This window comes from Hyaena hyaena, unplaced genomic scaffold (genome assembly GCF_003009895.1).
Source record: "Hyaena hyaena isolate Hyena2069 unplaced genomic scaffold, ASM300989v1 scaffold_602, whole genome shotgun sequence".
In the NCBI taxonomy this organism is placed as follows: domain Eukaryota; kingdom Metazoa; phylum Chordata; class Mammalia; order Carnivora; family Hyaenidae; genus Hyaena; species Hyaena hyaena.
In genome coordinates, this window is record NW_024081229.1 from 520443 (window position 1) to 543907 (window position 23465).

The 23465-nt window shown below is 41.9% G+C and overlaps 1 protein-coding gene across 1 annotated transcript in view; it reads right to left on the reverse strand.

The window, feature by feature from the left end:
* Positions 1 to 23465, reverse strand: part of CENPJ (centromere protein J) — a 68475-nt gene that overhangs the window by 18993 nt on the left and 26017 nt on the right. Inside the window, 3 exon segments of the mRNA XM_039256941.1 lie at positions 1024 to 1266; positions 17416 to 17581; positions 21978 to 22110. Coding sequence (XP_039112872.1) covers positions 1024 to 1266; positions 17416 to 17581; positions 21978 to 22110 — 542 coding nt within the window.

Genomic DNA, 23465 nt, shown 5'->3' on the forward strand with positions numbered 1-23465 from the left:
CCCCCACCTTCTCACACTCTGGCTCAGTATGTGGATCTCTTCACTACCCACACTTTCACACTCAGTGAATTCTGCCAGCCCAAAGCTTTACCACACATCCTGATGACCCCTAAACTTCTAGCTCCAACCTGACCTTCTAATATGTGCATAACTGCCCAGTTAACATCTCTACCTGAGGGCTAACAGGCATTTCAAACTAACCCCATCTAAACCCGAGACCCTAATATCCACGCTCCCAAGAAATACATGCTCTTTTCTTGTGGTTTCTTACAATAAATGGAAACTCTATTATGCCAAACCACTACACTAAACTTGGAAGCCATTCTTTTTTTTTTTTTTTTTTTTAAGTTTGTTTATTTTTGAGAGAGAAACAGCATAAGCAGGCGAGGGTCAGAGAGAGAGAGAGAGAGAGAGAGAGAGAGAATGTCCCAAGCAGGCTTCGCACTGTCAGCATAGAGCCCGATGCAGGGCTCAAACTCACAAAACTGTGAGATCATGACCTGAGCCAAAACCAGACGCTGGATGCTGAACTGACGGAGCCACCCAGGCACCCCACTGGAAGCCATTCTCGACTCCTTCCTTGCTGTTACACCCAAGAACCAGTTTATCAATAAATTCTGTCCACTTCTCAGCCCTCCACTGCCACTCGCACAGTCTTAAGCCCCTGTCATCTCTGGTGTGAATTACCGTAAAATCTCCTAATTGGTATTCCTAATTGTGCCTATACCCCTCTCCTCCCCATTCAGTCTCCAGTCAGGAACAGACAGAGTGAACTTACTAAAATAAAGGATCAGGCTCCCTCTTCAACCATAGCCCTCCACAGCTCGCCTTCTCACTCAGAGGAAATACCCAAGTGCTTACAGGAATTGACTAAGGCCTAATGAACTCTGTACCCACCTCCCTCCACCACATCTCTGATCACGTCCCCTACCACCTCCCCACCTCCTCTGCTCCGGCTCTATAAATTTGAGGGCTCAAATATTTCACATCTCCCTGACATGATGAAACTGGCTCCACACCTACCATGGACCCATCTTTTTTTGTAGCAGTCACACATGGACCCATCCTGATGCTGCTCTCTGTAGCTTCTGCTTTCTTCCAGGCGTCTAATCGGAATCTTTCCATCACTTTTATTTCTTCCCTGAGGTCTGTGTTCTCTCTGACCAACATTTCTATTTGGCTTCTAAGACGGCCATGTGTACTTGACCATTTTGCTTCCTTTCTTTTCAAATCTTCCTGTAAATCTGCTATCTGCTGTTTCAAAGCCTCTCAAAAAAAAAAAATTACTAGAATTAAAATAACACAATAGAAGAAAAGAGATACATCATCAAAACATAAGTGCTGCCCTAGTACAGAGAGCAGAAAAGGAAAGGCTTGGTCAATCACATTTCAAAAACATCAAGTTTTTCAAGAAAGGGAATGGAGTTGAGAGTAAAGACTCACCTCATACCATCAACAAAACTGATTCCAGAAGGAAGAAGGCACCACTAAGGAGTTCACTGCAATAACACTGCCATGAGGTAACAAAGGTCTACACTAAGCTATTAACTGAAATAGAAAGATAAATGGGGGATTATTTGGTAAAGAAAAAATTAATAGGAATTTATGACTAAATGAAGGAAGAGCTGAGGTAAAGGGATGAATAAAAGATTCAAAGTCACCAGCCCTGAAAGCAGATTCTGTTTGGAACTTATGAGAAGAAGTGGATTTTAAGAAAATGATTGGTTTCAGATGGACTAAATGACATCTGTGAAGAAACTCCTAGAAATGTCTACAAGCAATTTGCAATTGTACAAATAAAACTCAAGACTGATGTCAAAACTAAGGAAAAATCCGTCACCTACAGGGCTTATGTGGGTGCATGATATGGGGAGCGCCTGAAAGCTGAGGCAAGGCGCACCGGCAAAAGCAAAATCTCATTGCCTACCACCTGAGAACTCACCTGATGTGAGCCTGAAGGCAGAGAGGAGCCCTAAAGAGCTTGTTAATATGCATGCAAACCTTGATATCCATCCACTCTCATGTAAGCCTCACAACTGCCAACAAAGCAGCCAGGTGACAGGAAGAGACTCAGGCTCAAAGGACCTCCCCTGGCACACTGGGGGGTGGGGGGAGGGGTCACATCATAGACAGCATGGACTTTGGGTTCAGGTGAGATCAAGGCTCAAATCCCAGTTACGTGCCTTGAAAGCTCTTGAAACAAGGTCATTAACCTCCCTAAACATCAGCCTCCATATTTATAAAATTGTGGAGTATAATTAATAAATGTGTAATTTCTAAAAGATAAGCATTGCTATCAGCAGGCAGAGATTTATTAAAACTAACATGGTAACATATATGTCTAAATAGGTTAAGGATTCAAAGGCAAATAAGCTGAGCAGAGAAAGACAAACACTGTATAGTATCACATATATGTAGAATCTTAGAGGAAAAAAAGGAAAAAAAATCAATTTCGTAGCAACAACAGAGTGGTGGCTGCCAGAGGCTGGGGGAAACAGAAATGAGGAGATCAAGGTCAAAGGACACAAACCCTCAGTTATAAGAGGAGTATGTTTTAAGGAGCAGAGTACAACACGGTGACTCTGTGTATACTGAGAGCCAATGTCATTGCTGAGAGCAATTCTTAAGCATTCTCAGCACGCGCGCGCACACACACACACACACACACACAGTTAACTATGTAAGGTGACGGATGTGTTAATTATCTTGATCTTGCTAATTATTCCGCAACGTATATGCATATAAAATCATCACACTGTACATTTTAAATATATACACATATTTTTCAGTTACTCCTCAATAAAGTTAAAAAAAGAATTCAACAGCAATTACCATTTATAAAATACCTCGTCAGGTACTGTGCTGGGTCCTTGGACACAAAACCAAGACTGCAGGGAGAACTGTCAAAAGGCGGGGGAGGGGGGGAGGTGCGAGGATGTTGTAGGGAGGGAGGGGGGAGGGGTGCGCAGGGAAAGGAAGCGCCATGTTCACTCTGACGGGTGACACTGGACAGAGACCTGACGAGGCCAGGAATGAGCCACGCGGCCGTCCAGGGGAGGAGAAGTCCCAGATGCAGCAGCAAGCACACCAGGAAGGACGGTGCCCGGCACAGTGGAGAACAGCACGGAAGCCAGCGAACTAGGGCAGAAGGAACGACGCAGAGAAGGAGACGCAGGGAAAGGGTAAAGGAACCCAGATCATACAGGAGCTTGAGGCCACTTTAAGAACTGGGGCTCTTGTAAGAAAAAGTGGGGCCACAGGGGGACCATGGGCAGAGAAGGGACACGACCTGGCATCCTTCCAGAAAAATCACGGACAGCTGCATGGAAAAGAACCCATGGAAAAGACAGGGTGGGAGCAGAGGGCGGGTAGCCAGCTAGTCCTTTAACTCAGAGATGGCAACTCAGTTCTGGGCCCGGTTTCCGACGGAAGAGCGTGCAGTGTAGGAGAAAGAGAAGAGAACGGCTGTAGGGTTGCGGCTGGGGCATCTGGGAGGTCGGCCGCCACCGCCTAGGACAGGGGCGGCCGGGGAAGGGAAGATCAGGCGCTCGCTTGGAGACATGCGGAGGTACGACGTCCAGGGGCCAGTGAGACAGACCAGACAGTGCACCGGGCGTCCAGGCTGGGATTTACGTGAGGGACAAGGCATGAAACCACAGGAGGTCTTCGAGGGAGACAGGACGGCCTCCCTGCCGGGTGGCCTCCACCATTAGGCTAAAGAGGAGGAAGCAAGGCGATCAGCGAGGTGAGAGCAAAACCCAGAGCCCAGGCATCCCGCAAGTAAAACGAACCAAGGTTCTAACGAGTCACGCGCTGCTGACAGCCAAGCCACAGGAGCGCTGAGGACCGCCCGCGGGGCTGCCATCGGGGGGAGGCGGAAGACCCAACAGGGGCCGTTTCAGAGCAGTGGTGTGGGCAGAAGCCTGAAGAAGCCTGTGCAGACAGGACAGGCGCGCAGTGTCACCTGGAGACAGCTGAAAGAGAGGACGCTTGCGAGGAGTTTTGCTACAAAGGAACAAATACGGTTGTGGCTGACAGAGTAAGAGGCTGAGCGATTTTAAGAAGTAACAGCAAGTGTGTGCACTGAGGGCAAGATTCAGCAGAGCGGAGAATGGACGGTGTGAGACAGAGAAGCCAGAAACGCGGGAGCAGGGCTGTAGGCGGCGAAGGGGTGAGGCCTGCGGTCTAAGCAGGGCTTCCCCGTAAGCACGGAGAGTCCATCTGAGGAAAAGGGGGGAGCAGAGCACATGGGATCGGATGCCAAGGCGGCATCCAGGGTAGCGTCAGGGAGAAGTTCTCGGCCGTGTGGAGAGCAGGGTCTTCCCGGGTGAGCGGGGCCAGGGGTAGGAGGCTTGAGAAGAGGGAGAAGGAATGGGATGGTGCTCTAGGAGAGCGGGGGAGAAAACAGCATGGAAACAACACAGGTCCACTTGTGTTTCATGCTCACGATTTTAACATGACTTCTCCCCATGACATTTTTCTTCCAGCTAAACTGAGTTTTATGGGCACAAAGATGAAGTAGGCAGGAAATGCCAGGCCTGTCGTCTTGAGAAAAGGCAGCAGAGAACGGTTAAGATGGCAGAGGAACAGGGCGACCCTAAGCTTGCCTCATCCCTCAAACTCAGCTAGAAAAACACCAAATCATTCTGAACATCCAAGAACTTCATCTGAGGACTGAAAACACAGAGCTTCATTTCTACAAGTATAAAAATGACCACCTCATGGAAGAGAGAAGCTGTGGAAAGCTGATTTGCGGGAGAAAAGAGCTGCAGGCATTGCAGAAGGGAGGGAGCCCGGATTATCTAGAGAAATGAGACAGAGAGAGACAGAGAGCGAGAGAGAACGAACATGCACAAGGGACTGCACAAGAAAACTCTTTCCCAAAACCACTGACTGGGAAAACGAGAGGAGTTAAAATACCACAAGTATTTTATAAACAGTAGAGCACAAAGTCTGAAGGCTTCGAGGTCCACTCTGTTGACAGGGTCACACTTAGCGGTGCTCCAGTGGGGAAGGAGCGCAGAGACCTGGAAGCGAGCAGCATGGTCTGAAGACGCACTGGGTCGCATGGAGAGCAACAGTTCCCACTCCTGGTTGTGCATCTGGGAGATGGCACTGTCTCTCCAGAGACAAAGACCCTGTGGCGCCACTGACCTGCCCTGTTCACCAACATGGAACAAAGATGCCGGCTAAGGGCAACGGTGCTTGGGGCTGGCTCCCTGCTGCGCTTTAGCACGAATTCCAAGATGCTGCACAGTCGCGTGACTGTTTCCTGGGACAAACCAGCCCCCAGCCACAGCACAGTGAGACCCGTCCCAGAGGATCAGCATGGACCCGGGTTTGGAGGGGGTGGGGGGCTGTGTTTAGAGTTTTGAAACCCAACTGTGCCTGAGATAAAACACCGGAGCGCTGTGCGGCCTGGCAGACGGATGGCTCAGACACGGGGTGAAGGCAGGGATCTGAGTGAAGCTGAGGACAGGAGAGGTAACTGTCTGTCCTTCTGTGAGGGCTTCCTGAGGAGTGACGGGCACAGGTCCCCTGCTCTGGAGAGGAGAGCAGGGCCATGCCAGCCGCAACCCGTGCAGCCCACCCCCATCAACAATGACTGACCTCAGAGAGAAAACAAGGCTGGAGCTTCTCGCATCAAGTCCCGTCCCCTTGCACCTTGCAGGTGCATCTCCACTTGGGCAAGTTCACCTGAGAATGAGCACAGCACGCCCCGCCCCCAGAAGACCGGCAGAAACCCCGGGCGCACACCAAGTCTACTGGGCGCTGAGTGCACAAACCTTCAGCTCTAGCGCAAATAGAATCCTTCAGGGTTTTTTCAGATCCAGAATAAGCTATTTAAGCTTTTATTTTTTTTAATATTTTTATTTATTTTTTTTAACATTTATTTATTAAAAATTTTTTTTTTACTGTTTTATTTCTGAGAGAGAGAGAGACAGCGTGAGCAGGGGAGGGTCAGAGAGAGAGGGAGACACAGAATCTGAAGCAGGCTCCAGGCTCTGAGCTGGCTGTCAGCACAGAGCCCGACACGGGGCTCAAACACAAACCGTGAGATCATGACCTGAGCTGAAGTTGGATGCTTAACTGACTGAGCCACCCAGGTGGCCCAACATTTATTTATTTTTGAGACACAGAGCCGGAACAGACAAAGGGCAGAGAGAATGACACATACAACCCAAAGCAGGCTCCAGGCTCTGAGCTGTCAGTACAGACCCTGATGTGGGGCTCGAACCCACAAACCAGGAGATCATGACCTGAGCCGAAGTCAGGAACACTTAACCGACTGAGCCACCCAGGTGTCCCTATGTTTTTATTTCTTATTGTATTATTATTTTGTTGTTGTTGGATCTTCTCTTAACAAGCAGACCCAAACACACCTAGGATCTAGCTTCTCTTTTTTATTTTGACCTCCAAGATGACAAGACAGAGGAATTCACCCCAAAAGAAAGAAAAGGAAAAAGTGAGGGCCAGGGATTTAATCAAAAAAGACATAAGTAAGATGTCTGAACTAGAATTAAGAAAACCTCACAATTATAAGAATACTAGTAGTTGGGCTTAAAACAGCATAGAAGACACTAGAGAATCCCTTAACTGCAGAAATAAAAGAACTAAAAACTAGTCAAGCTGAAATTTTAAATGCTATAACTGAGGGGTGCCTAGGCGGCTTAGTCAGTTAAGCACCAATTCTTGTTTTGGCTCAGGTCGTATCTCACAGTTTTGTGGGTTCGAGCCCTGCTGCTAGCACAGAGCCTGCTTGGGATCCTCTCTCTGCCCCTCTCTCTCCCCGACCCCCTCATTCTGTCTCTGTCTCTCTCAAATAAACTTTAAAACATAAAATACTATAACTGAGATGTAAACCCAAATGGATGCCATGACAATAAGAATGAAGTAGAGGAACAGATCAGTGATACAGAAGATAAAATTATGGAAAATAATGAAACTGATGAGAAGACAGAAATAAAGGTACTGGATCATGAATGTAGACTTAAGGAACTTGGAGACTCCTTAACGTGTAATAACATTTGTATCACAGAAGTCCCAGAAGATGAAAAGAGAGAAAAGGGGGCAGAATGTTTACTTGAGCAAATTATAGCTGAAAACTTCCCTAATCTGGGGAAGGAAACACATCAAAATCCAAGAAGCACACAGAGAACTCCCATTAAATTCAACAAAAGCCAGCTATCACCAAGACATATCACAGCCAAACTCACAAAATACAAAGACCAGGAAAGAATCCTGAAAATGGCAAGGGAAAAAAATCCTTAACCTACAAGAGAAGACAGATCAGGTTTGCAGCAGATCTGTCCACAGACACGTGATGGGCCAGAAGGGAATAGGATACATTCAATGTGCAGAGTGGGAAAAAAATATGCAGCCAAAAATACTTTATCCAGCAAGGCTGTCATTCAGTATGGAGGGAGAAATGAGTGTCTCAGACAAGCAAAGACTAAAAGGAGTTCGGAACCACTAAAACAGCCCTACAAGAAATATTAAAGGGTACTCTTTGAGTGGGGGAAAAAACACCAGAAGCAAAGAAGACTAGAAAGAACAGAGAATACCACCAGAAATACCAAATTTACAGGTAACAGAATGGCACTAAATTCATATCTATCAATAATCATACTGAATGTAAATGTACTAGATACTCCAATGAAAAGACATGGGGTATCAGAATAAATTAAAAAGCAAAGCCCATCTATATATTGTCTACAGAGACTCATTTAGACCTAAAGACACCTGCAGGTTTAAAGTGAGAACCATCTATCATGCTAATGGATGTCAAAAGGAAGACAAAGTAGCCATACTTCTTTCAAACTAGATTTTAAACCAAAGACTATAACAAGTAAGGCAGAGGGTATTCTATCATATTTTAAGGGGTCTATCCAATAAAAATATCTAACAATTATAAATATTTATGCCTCCAACTTGGTGGCACCCAAATATATAAATGAATAACCAACATAAAAAACCTCACTCAGATAGGAGAGGCAAGATGGCGGAGAAGTAGGGGGCTCCATACATCTCACTCGCCCCCATCTCTCACATGGAGAAGGCCTGAAGCCACAGGAACCCTTACAGAATCCTGGGTTTGGGAGGAAAATGAGACAGAGTCTGCTGACAAAACCTTATAGCGTGAGTGCAAACTGGAGAAGATAGAAATGGGCCAGGACCTGAGACACGGAGGGAGGGGAGGGAGCCTCCTTTGCGGGGAGAGTGGTGAGTCGAGGGGAAAAGGAAGAGCGGCTGAAACTGCTCAAGGAACTGTCCCTGTCCCTGGAGAAGAGAAAAAGCCACAGCTTGGGACACAGAGGGAGCAGTTTCCAGCTGTCCAGCTGACCTTGAACCGGATACACTGGTCCTAGGCGATGCTGAGAGAAACTGCTCCTCAGCCTGACCCGGAGGGGAGGGGAAGCGGGGCACCTGAGGATGCTCTGCCACTCTTCCGGCCCCAGTGGGGAGGCAGCTTGAAACGGCTTGGGGGGACTCGGCCTGCTGGTTTACATTTCCGGCGGTATCACTGGGGCACGCGGACTAAGATCTGGAAGCGAGGCCTGGCTTGGGATATAGAGCATGGTCCACCTTGGCTACCCCGGTGGCACAGGGAGATCAGACCCAAAAGAGTGAGTTGCAACACTTGGTTTGAGAAGGGATTGGGGTGCCACCAGTTTTCTCGCCACAACCACCAAGGCGGGACCTCAGGGAGCAGCCTGTGAGACACAGTGGAGGCTAAGACCCACCTACACCAAACCACGCCCATCCCCGCTAGAGAGCTGTTTGGTTTTTGTTTTTGTTTTTGTTTTTACCAGAGCCCAGGGCAAGATCAACATGGATGCACAACCATGATTAATTCTAGATTAATTCTTTCTTTTCAGATATATTTTCCCTTGTCTCATTTGTATCCCTCCCCTCTGCTGAACTGGGCACTCTGGTCACTGGTTTGCTTAAAAAGTCACATTTAATCCATTCTCTAGATGTATAGTGTATACCTCCACCAATACCTTTCTATCTCTCTGGAGTAATCAGACTATATAGTTTCTCTCAGTAACATTATCTTTGTTTCTTTCTCCTTGCCTCTTACCATATTCTCCTCTTTCTCTGAATTAAGCCTCTTAGTCTCTCTGCCTGGTTATATCTCTTCCAATTTCGCTTCCTCCCCACCTTGTCATTTCTCTCTTTGTACATGCTGTTCAATCAGCACTGCATACACCCAGCTCTTTATCTGTAGCTGGGATTTCTGGTTTTATCCTTTTAGACAGTCCTTTGTCTTTTGGGTATTTTTCTTTTCTTCTTTTTTATTTCTATTATTTGTTTTTCCTACTTCCTCTCCCTCACCCCCCCTTTTTTTTTCTTTTTCCCTTTCAGTTTGCTTCTTTGTTGGATTTGTCTGTGCGTTTGTGTGCCTTTGTTCCCTGTGTGTTGTCTGTTTTCTTTTCCAGGGCTACCTCAAGAAACAAGCCAAAGTACACACGGTGGAGAGTCCCAAATACCACTCTGAGTAGGGAAATAAAATAACCACAGTCTCAACAAGAGAGGCTAAGAGACATCATTCAAAGAACAATTCCTGAACGGACAGGCCCTGGACAGCCAAAGAGCCCTCTTTAATACAGCAGTACTCGCAGGTAAAGAGTGTACAACAAGCTTTAAAAACTAACAAGAGACCAAAGGGGAAAAAAAAAAACACAACTAACAAAGAGACAGAAATCTAACCAAAATAACAAAACAGAAGAACTCACCTCTAAAGAAATTCCAAGAAAAATTGACAGCTAAAGAACTGCTCAAAACAGATCTAAGCAACATAACAAGAATTTAGAACAATTAGTCATAAAATTATTCACCGGGCTTGAAAAAGGCATGGAAGACATCAGAGAAGGTATTGCTACAAAGACTATGAAGCTTAAAAACAGTTGTGATGAATTAATAAATGCTATGAATGAGATGCATAATAAAATGGAGGTGCCCAATGCATGGACTGAAGAGTCAGAATGGAGAATAAGTGATTTAGAAGACACAATTATAGAAAAAGAGGAAGCTGAGAAAATGAGAGACACACTAATCCAAAACATGAAAGGAGAGTTTGAGAGCTCAGTGATACAAACAGAACAATATCCGTATCATAGGAATTCCAGAAGAGGAAGAAAGAGGGGAAAGGCGCAGAAGGAGTCCTTGAACAAATTATAGCAGAGAACTTCCCCAACTAATCTGGGGAAGGAAACAGACGTTGAAATCCAAGAGGCACAGAGAATTTCCCTCAGACGTAACTTGAATCAATCTTCTGCACGACATATCATAGTGAAACTGGCAAAATATTAAGGACAAAGAGAAAATCCTCAAAGCAGCTAGGGAGAAAAGGGCCCTAACATACAAAGGGAAACCTATCAGAGTGGTGACAGACCGATCTACTGCAACTTGGCAGGCCAGAAAAGAATGGCAGGAGATCTTCAATGTGATGAACAGAAAAAATATGCCAAGAATCCTCTATCCAGCAACTCTGTCATTCAGAATAGAAGGAGATAAAAGTCTTCCCAAATAAATAAAAATTGAAAGAATTCATCATCACTAAACCAACCCTACAAGAAATCGTAAGGGGGACTCTAGGAGGGAAATGTTGCAAGTAACACAAGGTACCAGGGACACCACCACAAGCATGAATCCCACAAAGAACACAATGACCCTAAACCCATATTTTTCAATAATAACACTGAATGTAAATGGACTAAATGCTCAAATCAAAAGACAGGGTAGCAGAATGGATCAAAAAACAAAATCCATCTATTTACTGACTACCAGAAACTCATTTCAGACCTGAGAACACCTTCAGATTGAAAGTAAGGGGATGGAGAAATGTGTATCGTGCTACTGGAAGTCAAAAGAAAACTGGAATAGCTATACTTATATCAGACAATCTGGACTTTAAATTAAAGACAATAACAAAGGATGAAAAAGGGCATTTTATAATAATTACAGGGTCTATCCATCAGGAAGAGCTAACAATTATAAATGTCTACCCACCGAATATGGGAGCACCCAAATACATAGAACAATTAATCACAAACAGAAACACTCTTATGAATAAGAATGAGCTAATAGCAGGGGACTTTAAGACTCCACCTACAGCAATGGATAGATCAACCAGACAGAAAATCACTAACGAAACAATGGACTTAAATAACTCATTGGATCAGATGGATTTGACAGGTATGTTTAGAACTCTACATTCTGAGGCCATGGAATTCACTTTCTTCTCAAGTGCGCATGGCACATTCTCCAAGAGAGATCACATACTGGGTCATAACACAGCCCTCAATAAATAATAAAAGAATAGAGATCATACCATGCACACTTTTGATCACAATGCTATGAAACTTGAAATCAATCACAGGAAGAAGTCTGGAAAACCTCCAAAAACATGGAGGTTAAAGAACACCCTACTAGGGGCGCCTGGGTGGCTTAGTCGGTTAACCGTCCGACTTTCGCTTGGGTCATGATCTCACGGATCGTGGGTTCGAGCCCCGCATCGGGCTCTGTGTTGACTGCTAGCTCAGAGCCTGGAGCCTGTTTCAGTCTGTGACTCCCTCTCTCTCTGACCCTCCCCTGCTCATGCTGTCTCTCTCTCTCTCTCCTAAAAATAAATAAAACATAAAAAAAAAAAAAAAAGAACACCCTACTAAAGATTGAATGGGCCAATCAGGCAATTAGAGAAGAAATTAAAAAATATATGGAAACAAATGAAAACGAAAATACATTCCAAACTCTATGGGATACAGCAAAGGTAGTCCTAAGAGGAAAGTACATTGCACTTCAGGCCTATTTTAAGAAATTAGAAAAAGCACAAGTACAAAATCTAACAGCGCACTTAAAGGAACTAGAAGGAGAGCAACAAAAGCATCCCAAACCCAGAAGGAGAAGAGAAATAATAAAAATCAGAGCAGAAGTAAACAATATAGAATCCAAAAACACAATTGAACAGATCAATGAAACCAAGAGTTGGTTTTTTGAAGAAATAAACAAAATTGACAAACACGAGCCAGGCTTCTCAAAAAGAAAAGAGAGAGCACTCAAACAGTCAAAATCACGAATGAAAATGTACAATTTAACCAACTCCTCAGAAATATAAGCAATTATCAGAGAATACTGTGAAAAATGTTATGCCAACAAATTGGACAACTTAGAAGAAATGGACAAATTCCTAAACACACACTCACTACCAAAATTCACATGGGAAGAGATAGATAATCTGAACAGACCAATAACTGGTGAAGAAATTGAATCAGTTATCAAAAATCTCCCAACAAATAAGAGCCCTGGGCCAGATGGCTTCCCTGGGGTATTCTATCAGACATTTAAAACAGAATTAATACCCATTCTTCTCAAGCTATTGCAAAAAATAGAAATCGAAGGAAAACTTCCGACAGACTCCACCAGAAGCCTACTAGAACTGATCTAAGAATTCAGCAAAGTTGCAGGGTACAAAATCAACATACAGAAATTGTTGCATCTTTATACACCAATAATGAAGCAATAGAAAGAGAAATCAAGAAACTGATCCCATTCACAATTGCACAAAAAAACCATAAATTACCTAGGAATAAACCTAACCAAGGATATAGAAGATCTGTATGATGAAAACTATAAAAAACTTACGAAGAAAACTGAAGAAGACACAAAGAAATTGAAAAACATTCCATGCTCATGGGTCGGAAGAATATTGTTAAAATGTCATCACTACCCAAAGCCATCTTACACATTCAATGCAATCTCAATCAAAATTGCACCAGAATTCCTCTCAAAACTAGAACAATCAATCTTAAAATTTGTATGGAATCACAAAAGACCCCAAATAGCCAAAGTAATATTGAAGAAGAAAACCAAAATGGGAGGCATCACCATCCCAGACTTTAGCCTCTACTACAAAGCTGTCATCATCAAGACAGTATGGTATTGGCACAAAAAACAGACAAATAGACCAATGGAATAGAATAGAGAACTCAGAATTGGACCCAAAAGTATACAGCCAACTAATGTTTGACAAAGCAGGAAAGAGTATCAAGTGGAAAAAAGACAACCTTTTTAACAGATGGTGTTGGGAGAACTGGACAGCAACATGCAGAAGAATGAAACTAGATCATTATCTCACACCATACAGCAAAATAAACTCAAAATGGATAAAGGATCTGAATGTGAGACAGCAAACCATCAAAACCCTAGAAGAGAAAGCAGGAAAAAACCTCCTTGACCTCAACTCAGCAATTTCTTACCCGACACATCCCCAAAGGCAAGGGAATCAAGAGCAAAAATGAACTACTGGGACTTCATCAAGATAAAACGTTTCTGCACGGCAAAGGAAACAATCAGTAAAACTAATAGGCAGCTGACGTAATGGGAAAAGATAGTTGCAAATGACCTATCAGATAAAGGGCTAGTATCCAAAATCTATAAGGAACTCATCAAACTCCATACCCAAAAAACAAATAATCCAGTGAAGAAATGGTAAAAGATATGAATAGACACTTCTCCAAAGAGGACACCCAGATGGCCAACAGACACATGAAACGATGCTCAGTGTCCCTCATCATCAGCGAGATACAAATCAAAACCACACTGAGATACCACCTCACGTCGGTCAGAGTGGCTAAAATGAACAAATCAGGAGACTCTAGATGCTGGCAAGGATGTGGAGAAATGTGCACCTTCCTATTCTGTTGGTGGGAATGTAAGGTGGTACAGCCCCTCTGGAAAACAGTGTGGAAGTTCCTCAAAAAATGAACAATAGAACTCCCCTATGACTCAGCAATAGCACTGCTAGGAATTTATCCAAGGGATACAGGAGTGCTGATGCATAGGGGCACATGGACCCCAATGTTCATAGCAGCACTCTCAACAACAGTCAAAACATGGAAAGAGCCTAAGTGTCCATCAACGGACGAATGGATCAAGAAGATGTGGTTTATCTATACAATTGAATACTACATGGCAATGAGGAAGAATGAAATCTGGCCATGTGTAGCAACCTGGATGGAACTTGAGGGTGTTATGCTGAGCGAAATAACTCAGGCAGAGAAGGATAGATACCATATGTTTGCATGTATAGGTGGATCAGGAGGAAATTAACAGAGGACCATGGGGGAGAAGAAGGGGAAAAATAGTTGGGGAGAGGGAGGGAAGCAAACTATGAGAGACTCTTGAATGCTGAGAACAAACTGAGGGCTGAAGGGGGTGGGGGAGAGGGGAAGGGGGGTGATGGGTATGGAGGGGGGAACTTGTTGGGATGAGCACTGGGTGTTATACAGAAACCAACTTGACAATAAACTATTTAAGAAAAAAAAAATTCTTCATCATAATTTTTCATCATATGATGATGAACCTCATTCATCATAATACAACAATAGAGACTTTAATACACCACTTACAGTAATAGATCATCTAAGCAGAAAATCAACAAGGAAACCACAGCTTTCAATAACACACTGGACCGGATGGACTTATTTAGAACATTTCCTCCTAAAGCAGCAGAATACACATCTGTTTGAGTGCACTACGAACATCCTCCAGAATAGATCAGAAACTGGGTCACAAATTTGCCTTCATCTAGCACACAAAGATTGAGATCATACCATATGTAGTTTCAGACCACAATGCAATGAAACTTGAAGTCAACCACAGGAAAAAATATGGAAAGACCACAAATAACATGAAGAACATCCTATTAAAAATGAATGGGTTAATCAGGAAATTAAAGATAAAATAAAAAAGTACATGAAAGCAAATGAAAATGAAAACACAGCAGTCCAAACCCTTTGGGATGCAGCAATGGCATTCGTAAGAGAAAAGTATATTGCAATACAGGCCTACCACAAGAAGCAAGAAAAGTCCCAAATACACAACCTAACCCTAATCTAAGGGATCTAGAAAAGGAACAGCAAGTAAAGCCTAAAGACAGTAGAAGAAGGGAAATAATAAAGATTAGAGCAGAAATAAATGATACTAAAACAAACAAACAAACAAACAAAAGCTCCAGAGAACAGATCAATGAAACTAAGAGCTGGTTCTTTGAGAGAATTAATAAAAGTGATAAACCCCTAGGCAGACTTATCAGAAAGAAAAGAGAAAGGACCAAAACAAATAAAACCATGAATGAAAGAGATCAGAAACCACACCACAGAAATACAGACAAGTGTAAGAGAATATTATAGAAAATTATATGCTCCAAACTGGGCAATCTAGAAGACATGGACAAACTCCTAGAAACATACAAACTACCAAAACTTTTAACAGGAAGAAATAGAAAATGTGACCAGACCTATACCCAGCAAAGAAATTAAAATCATAATCAAAAATCTCCCAACAAACAAGAGTCCTGGGCCAAATAGTTTCCCAAGGGAATTCTACTAGACATTTAAAGAAAAGTTAATATATATTCTCCTCAAACTGTTTCACAAAATAGATATGGAAGGAAAACTTCTAAATTCATTCTATGATGCCAGCATTACCTGATTCTAAAACCAAACCAAGACCCCACTAAAAAGGAGAATTACAGGCCAATATCCCTGATGAATCTGGATATAAAAATTCTCGACAAGATACTAGCAAATCAAATCCAACAGTATAGTAAAAGAATTATTCACCATGATAAGTGGGATTTATTCCTGGGCTGTAGGGGTGGTTCAATATTCTCAAATCCATCACTATCATACACCACATTAATAAAAGAAAAGTACAAGAGCCATACGATCCTCTCAATAGATGCACAAAAAAGATTTGACAGAATATAAGATCCATTCTTAATAAAAAAACTCAACAAAGTAGGAATAGAGGGAACATACCTCAACATCATGAAGGGCATCTACAAATGACCCAGAGCTAATATCATCCTCAATGGAAAAAACTGAGAACTTTGCCTCTACAGTCAGGAACAAGACAGGTTTGTCCATTCTTACCATTAGTATTGAAGCACAGGACTGGAAGTCTTAGCATCAGCAATCAGACAATGAAAAGAAATAAAAAGCATCCAAATTGGCAAGGAAGAAGTCAAACATTCACTATTCACAGACAACATGATACTCTATGTAGGAAGACTCCACGAAAAAATTGCTAGAATACATGAATTCTGCAAAGTCACAGGATATAAAAATCAACATACAGGAATCTACTGCATTTCTATATACCAATAATGAAGGAGCACAAAAAGAAATCAAGGAAGTGATCCCCATTTGCAATAGCACCAAAAACTGTAAGATACCTAGGAATAAACCTAACCAAAGAGGTAAAAGATCTGTACTCTGAAAACTATATAACGCTTATGAACAAAACTGAAGAAGACACAAAGAAGTGGAAGAGCATTCCATGCTCAAGGTTGGAAGAACAAACATTGTTAAAATGTCTATACCACCCAGAGCAACCTACACATTCAATGCAATCCCTATAAAAATACCACCAGGATTTTTCACAGAACTAGAACAAATAATCCTAAAATTTGTAGAGTCACAAAAGACCCTGAATAGCCAAAGCAATACTGAAAAAGAAAATCAAAGCTGGAAGTATCACAATCTCAGACTTCCAGCTATATAACAAAGCTGTAATCACCAAGACTGTATGGTACAGGCACAAAAAGAGACACACAGATCAATGGAACAGAACAGAGAACCCAGAAATGGACCCACAAACGTATAGCCAACTTAATCTTCGACAAAGCAGGAAAAAATATCCAATGGAAAAAAAGACAGTCTCTTCAACAAACAGTGCTGGGAAAATTGGACAGTAACATGCAGAAGAAAACTTTTTGGAATTGCATAAATAAATAAACAGCTAGAGTTTGCAGGTATTAATAACGGGGAGGAAAGAGGCCCGAAAGCTATGGAAAACATCAAATATAAGATAACTGAAGCCAATTTCTACTACAGGACCAGTAAGTCAGACCAATAAGTGAAAGAGAAAGGTAACTATTAGAGAAAAACATACAAATGTAGCGCTGAGAAAGAATGGGTGAGCAAGTGCTCTACCCAAAGGAAGAGTGCAAGATTTAGAGTCAGTTTAGGGGCCGTCAATTCATATAAATGTACAGAACTAACAGTACTACTTGGTATGTGGGGCACTGAACAGATCAGCAACATGACACTAGTGGATTTCCAACTCTTGGCTTAGTAAGTCATTGATGGCATCGTTGTAGTCTTCCTTCTTCTTCTTTTTTTTTTTTTTTGGAAGACTTTAGTAAGAAAACAACTGATATCTTTCACTATAAAAGTCAAAACTACAAAAAATGTTCTTCATGTAGTATCTCAGATTATTTTTGCAGAGAATGAATGTTTAGTATATCGATATGCAACTTCTCTTTGACACATCATATAACTGAAATTCTTGCTGGACTGTCATCCTTGCTAAATTACAAAAGTATAAAGCAAAGAACTGGCATACCTGTATTTCTTCACGTTCTTTTTTATCTGGAAAAGTTCTTGCAACTGTAGTATACTTTTCAAAAACTTTGCGTTCCTTTTGTAGCTTCCTCATTTCCTCCTTCTTAAACTCTTCTATCCGAGCCAGTTCTTTTGCTTTCTGTTGTTCAAAGTCTGTAATTTCTTTCCTAAAATGACCAAACCATGTTATCACCTAAAGGGACCAACTTAATGGAGTAATCCACATGTGGTACAAAATGGAACACCAGGGACAGCCTGGAATGGAGGAGCTGCTGGTCTTGCTGAATCTGTCTTCAATCCATCGTACTGAAAACTGTCAATTAATTCCATGAAGCATTCCTCCAATAAATATTCACTGAGCATCTGCTATGAATCAAGCACTACCCTAGGTACTGGAGAAACCACAGTAAAAAGCAAACATCCTTATTCCCATGAAGTTTTTCATTCTAATGGGAGAGACAGAGAATAATAAATAAGATAAAATATATGGCACATTAGAGAAGTGTTAAGGAGAAACATAATGCAAGTAATGAGGGTAGGAAATATCAAGGACATTCAAATTATGTATGGGATCATCTTGCTGAGACAATATCTGAAGTGAAACCAGAAAGAATTGAGAGAACAGCCACAATTATATATGGACAAAACAGCTCAAGAAGAAGGAACAGCGCAGCCAAAAAGCCCGGAGACAGGAATATGTCTGATATGTCCAAAATCAGCCAGGAGGGCATGTAGCTAAAACAGAGTGAGCAAGTGACAGAACAGCAGGAAAAAGTGTCAAAAAGCAAATAAAACAGAGGGCCAGATGAATTCAGGTCTTACAGACCAGTGCGGGGACTTTGGTGTTCAGCTTAGGAGAATGTTGATCAGAGGAACTGTCATAATCCAGGTGCATTCCGTTGCTCTGTTAAGAACATACAGAGAGTGGGGCGCCTGGGTGGCTTAGTCGGTTAAGCATCCGACTTTCACTTAGGTCATGATCTCGCGGTTCGTGGGTTTGAGCCCCGCGTCGGGCTCTGTGCTGACTGCCAGCTCAGAGCCTGGAGCCTGTTTCAGTCTGTGACTCCCTCTCTCTCTGACCCTCCCCTGCTCACGCTGTCTCTCTCTCTCCTAGAAATAAATAAAAAAAAAAAAAAAAAAAAAAAAAAGAACATACAGAGAGTGACACCAGCCAGATAGTGGAATAGGGTGTCCCCGGCTCACACCTCCCTACACAAACAACAATCTGGCCGCCATCCACAGATAAACTGCTTTTGTGGAAGCTCTAGGACCCAAGGAGGAGGTTGAGAAACCCCAGTGAAGCCTAAGACTGAGGACAGCCACTTTGAGAAGACAGTCCCATGCCCCAGTGGCAGGCTAACCAAATGTGGTCCTGGCTACAGGCCTAAAACAGCCCAGTCTGTAGGCTCAACTCCTGCCCCATCTGCCAAAGGACCCAGGAGGAGCCACGCCCAACTGTGTCCCTGGTAAAAGGCCCACAGACCTCAGTCATGACTACAAAATCTGAAACTGTCCTGTAACCTGGCTCCAGCCTTGCTCTATCACGGTGCTAGAGTCAGTCCTGCTCACCCAGGGACTCAGCAGGACACTGAGGAGCCTAGCAGGAAGATGCTCAAAAGCAGGCAGGAGCCATACCCATTCTGCACACTCAACAGTGGACTGGAAGCAGCCCCAGGATACGGCTTCAGCCCTGCTAGACTGTGGTCCTAGAAGCAGGACCAACTAGGATCTGGTAGGAACCACACCCACCATGTTTCTGTTAACAGACCTGCCAATTAGGGACCCAATTAGTGGACTAGCAGTAGCCACACAACACCCCCACTCAACTCTGATCCTGGAGACAGACTGTCAGTCCAGGGATCCAGCGGGAGAAGTTCTTTACCTATCTGTAAAGACAGAAAGAGGTCTTTGCCCTTTCAAATGCAAAAACATTAACACAAGAATTAGGCAAATGTGACACCACCAAAGGAAATGAGTAAATTAGAGTAAATTAATAAAGCGCCAGTAACCAATCCCAAAGAAATGCAAATCTAAGAACTGACTGACAAAGAATTCAAAATAATTGTTTTAAAGGGCAAACTACAAGAGAACACAGATATACAACTCCACAAAATCAGGACAATGATACCTAGAAAAAAAAACCCACACAAGTTCAACAAAGAGATAGAAATCATTAAAAACAAACAAACAAACAAACAAAAATGCACACACACCATAATACTCACTTTAACTAAACAAATAAAACTTAAGGGGCGCCTGGCTGGCTCAGTCAGAAGAGCATGTAACTCTTGGTTTCAGGGTCAGGAGTTCAAGCCCCATGGAAGGCGTAAAAAACTAAAACAAAAACAAATTCTAGAGCTAAAGAATACACAACTAAAGTGTAAAATACAATAGAGAACTTCAACAGCAGACTTAATCAAGCAGAAGAAAGAATGTGAACTCAAAAACAGATAATCTGAGGTTAGCCTGTCAGAGAAGAAAAAAGAAAAAGAATGAAAAAGGGTGAAGAAAGCCCATGGGATCTATGGAGCACTACAAAGGAACCAATACACTCATTATGAAAGTCTCAGAACAAAAAAAAATGAAATCAACAAATCCCTGTGAAGACTAAGAAAGACAGAATACTCAAAATCATAAATAAAAGAGGACATGTTACAATAGATGCCCCAGAAATAAAAAGGATTGTATTATGAACAATTATATCCCTAAATCTGAATAATCTAGAAGAAACAAATAAATTCCTAGAAACATACAACCTACCAAAACTGAATCTAGAAGAAAACAGGAAGCCTGAATAGACCCATAAGGAGATTAAATCAAAAATCAAAAACCTCTCAAGAAAGAAAAGGTCAGGACCAGATGGCTTCACAGGTAAATTCTAGCAAACTTTCAAAAAATAATTAATACAATGCTTCCTGAACTTCTTCCAGAAAAAAGAAGGAACACTTCCAAACTCGTTTTATGAGCAAAGAATTACTTGGACACCAAAGCCGGACAGTGACACTGCAAAAAAATTACAGCCCAGTATCCCTGATGAACATATGATGTAAAAATCCTCAATAAATACTAGCAAATCCAACAGCACATTAAAAGGATTTACACCATTACCTAGTGGGATTCATACCTGGACTATAAGGCTGGCTCAACATATCAAATCAATTAATGTGATGCCAACTGATGCAGCCACTGTGTAAAAATCTGGAATTTCCTCAAAAAATTAAGGATAGAATTAAAATTAATTATAGAATTACCATATGATCCAGCAATCCCAACCCTGGGCATACACCCAGAAGAACTAAAACTAGAGACCTGAACAGATATTTGTACACTGATGTTATCAGCATTATTCACAATAACCAAAAGGCAGAAACAACCTAAATGTTTAGCTGTAAGCCAAGAACTGCCAGGGATTGCCAGCAACATACTATGAAGACAGGATAAAAAACGTGGCTTCACTGGACACCTTGACCTCAGACCCTGGCCTCCAGAGCCATGACAAAATAAATTCCTGTTGTTGTTTTCTCTTTTTTATTTAAAAAAAAAATTTTTTTTAAATATTTTATTTCTGATAGAGAGAGACAGTGTGATCAGGGGAGGGTCAGAGAGAGAGGGAGACCCAGAATCCAAAGCAGGCTCCAGGCTCTGAGCTAGCTGTCAGCACAGAACCTGACACGGGGCTTGAACCCACGAACCGTGAGATCATGACCTGAGCCTAAGTGGGACGCTTAACCGACCGAGCCACCCAGGCACCCCAAATTCCTGTTGTTTTAAGCCTCCTAGAGTGTGTGTACAGTTGATCTTGAACAACATGGGTTTGAACAGCATGGACCCACTCATAATCAAATTTTTATAGTACAGTACTATAAATCTATGTTCTCTTCCTTATGACTGTCTTAAAATTTTCTTTTCTCTACCTTACTTTATCATGAGTATATGTATATAACACATAAAACAAACTAGGTGTTAACCAACTGCTATCAGCAAGGCTTCCAATCAACAGAAGACTATTAGTAGTTACGTTTTTAGGGAGTCAAAAGTTTTACGTGGATTTTCGACCGTGCAGGGGGTTGGAGCCCCTTACCTCTGCATTGTTCAAGGATGAACTGTACTTTGTTACATTAGCCCTAGAAAATTAATGCATTGGCCAAGGTAGCAATTGAAATCACAACTCCAAAATGCTTTTCCAAGTTTCAATTTATGAACTCATCACTAAAAGAATTCCCCTTTTAACACATTTCTGACCACAATGGGTCATTTTAATTAAAAAATTCTTATGTGGTGGGGTACCTGGGTAGCTCAGGCTCTGTGCTGACAGCTCAGAGCCTAGAGCCTGCTTTGGATTCTGTGTCTCCTTCTCTCTCTCTCCCCCTCCCCTGCTCTCTCTCTCTCTCTTTCAAAAATAAATAAATGTTAAAAAATATATAAATTCTTATGTGGTAAAGGTTTCCCTTCCTTTCCTTTTTATTACTGGATCGACAAAACTTGTTTCAAATATTCTATAGATATAATCTTAAAGATAAAAGTGAATCACTGTACCTTTTCCCAACTTATATGCAAACTTACCTAAGTTTTTCCAAGGCGCTTTCCCGTTCAACGCGAAGTTTAGCTAAAGATGTGTTCTCGGCTTTAAATTTTTCTATTTCTGTTTCCAATTCAATTACTTTCTCTCTCAAAACTTGAGATCGAGCACTGTCACCTATAAAATAGGCCATATAAACTGAACTTCACAAAAGGTCTTCAGCAGTAGAAACGACTTAGCTATTAAAACTCAGAGGCAAAAATATGGTAAACATCTGTGCTATTAAAATGCCCAAGAAACAGTGCCTCTAATAACAAAAAAAAAACTATATTAACCTGACTTTCCAGATGAAACCAATCTAAATTTAAAAAAGACATTATTCAACTGAAGAGTAACACTCTAATAATGAATTAACATTACATATAAAAAGAAATCATTCTCACAACTATTAACTTTTCTAATAATGCTGCCTCTTTTTAATATTTGTTTGTTGGTTTGTTTGTTTTAGAGAGAGAGGGCATGAGCAGGGGATAGAGGAAGAGGGAAGGGGGGAGAGGGAGGGAGGGAGACAGAGAGAGAGAGACAGACAGAGAGAGAGAGAGAGAGAGAGAGAGAGAGAGAATCTGAAGCAGGCTCCATGTTCAGTGTGGGGCCTGACAAGGGGCTGGATTCCACAACTAGGATCATTACAGGAGCCAAAACCAACAGTCAGTGGCTCAAATGACTGAGCCACCCTGGCACCCCTCCTATAGTACTGCCTCTTAATAGAAGGATGACACTGAATGAGGAATTCTTTAAGAGTGATTCTCTCTTTTGCTTTATTTTGTAGTAGAATCTGAATATCTATATTAAAGCCTCAAGAGGGGCGCCTGGGTGGCTTAGTCGGTTAAGCATCTGACCTCGGCTCAGGTCATGATCTCACAGTTTGTGGGTTCGAGCCCCACGTCGGCTCTGTGCTGACTGCCAGCTCGGAGCCTGGAGCCTGTTTCAGAGTCTGTGTCTCCCTCTCTCTCTGACCCTCCTCTGCTCACGCTGTCTCTCTCTCTCTAAGAAATAAATAAGACATTTAAAAAAATTTAAAAAAAAAGAATTGTTTTAGTTTGTTTTGATTCAGTTAAGAGTTCTATGGAAATAAATATGTAAATTAAGAAACATTAAAAAAGAAAAATCATTCAAATAATTTAAAAAAACTAATACATATATTTTTGTCTTTTTTGATAATAGCCAATATTATAATAACTATGTATGGTGACAGATGGAAACTAGATTTATCATGGGATCATTTGGTAATGTATAAAACTACTGAATCACTATGATGTGTACCTGAAACTAATATTGATACTGTACATCAATTCTACTTCAATTTAAATATGTACATACGAACATGAATAAGTAATTCCTAAGACATCTAAAGCAATAATCAAAACCAAAATCAAAGTTTACTCTCACTAATCCTAGAAATACAAATTAAGACTTTTTTTCACATACCGAATTTGCTATTTCAAAGAGTAAAATAGCCAATACTTCTGTAC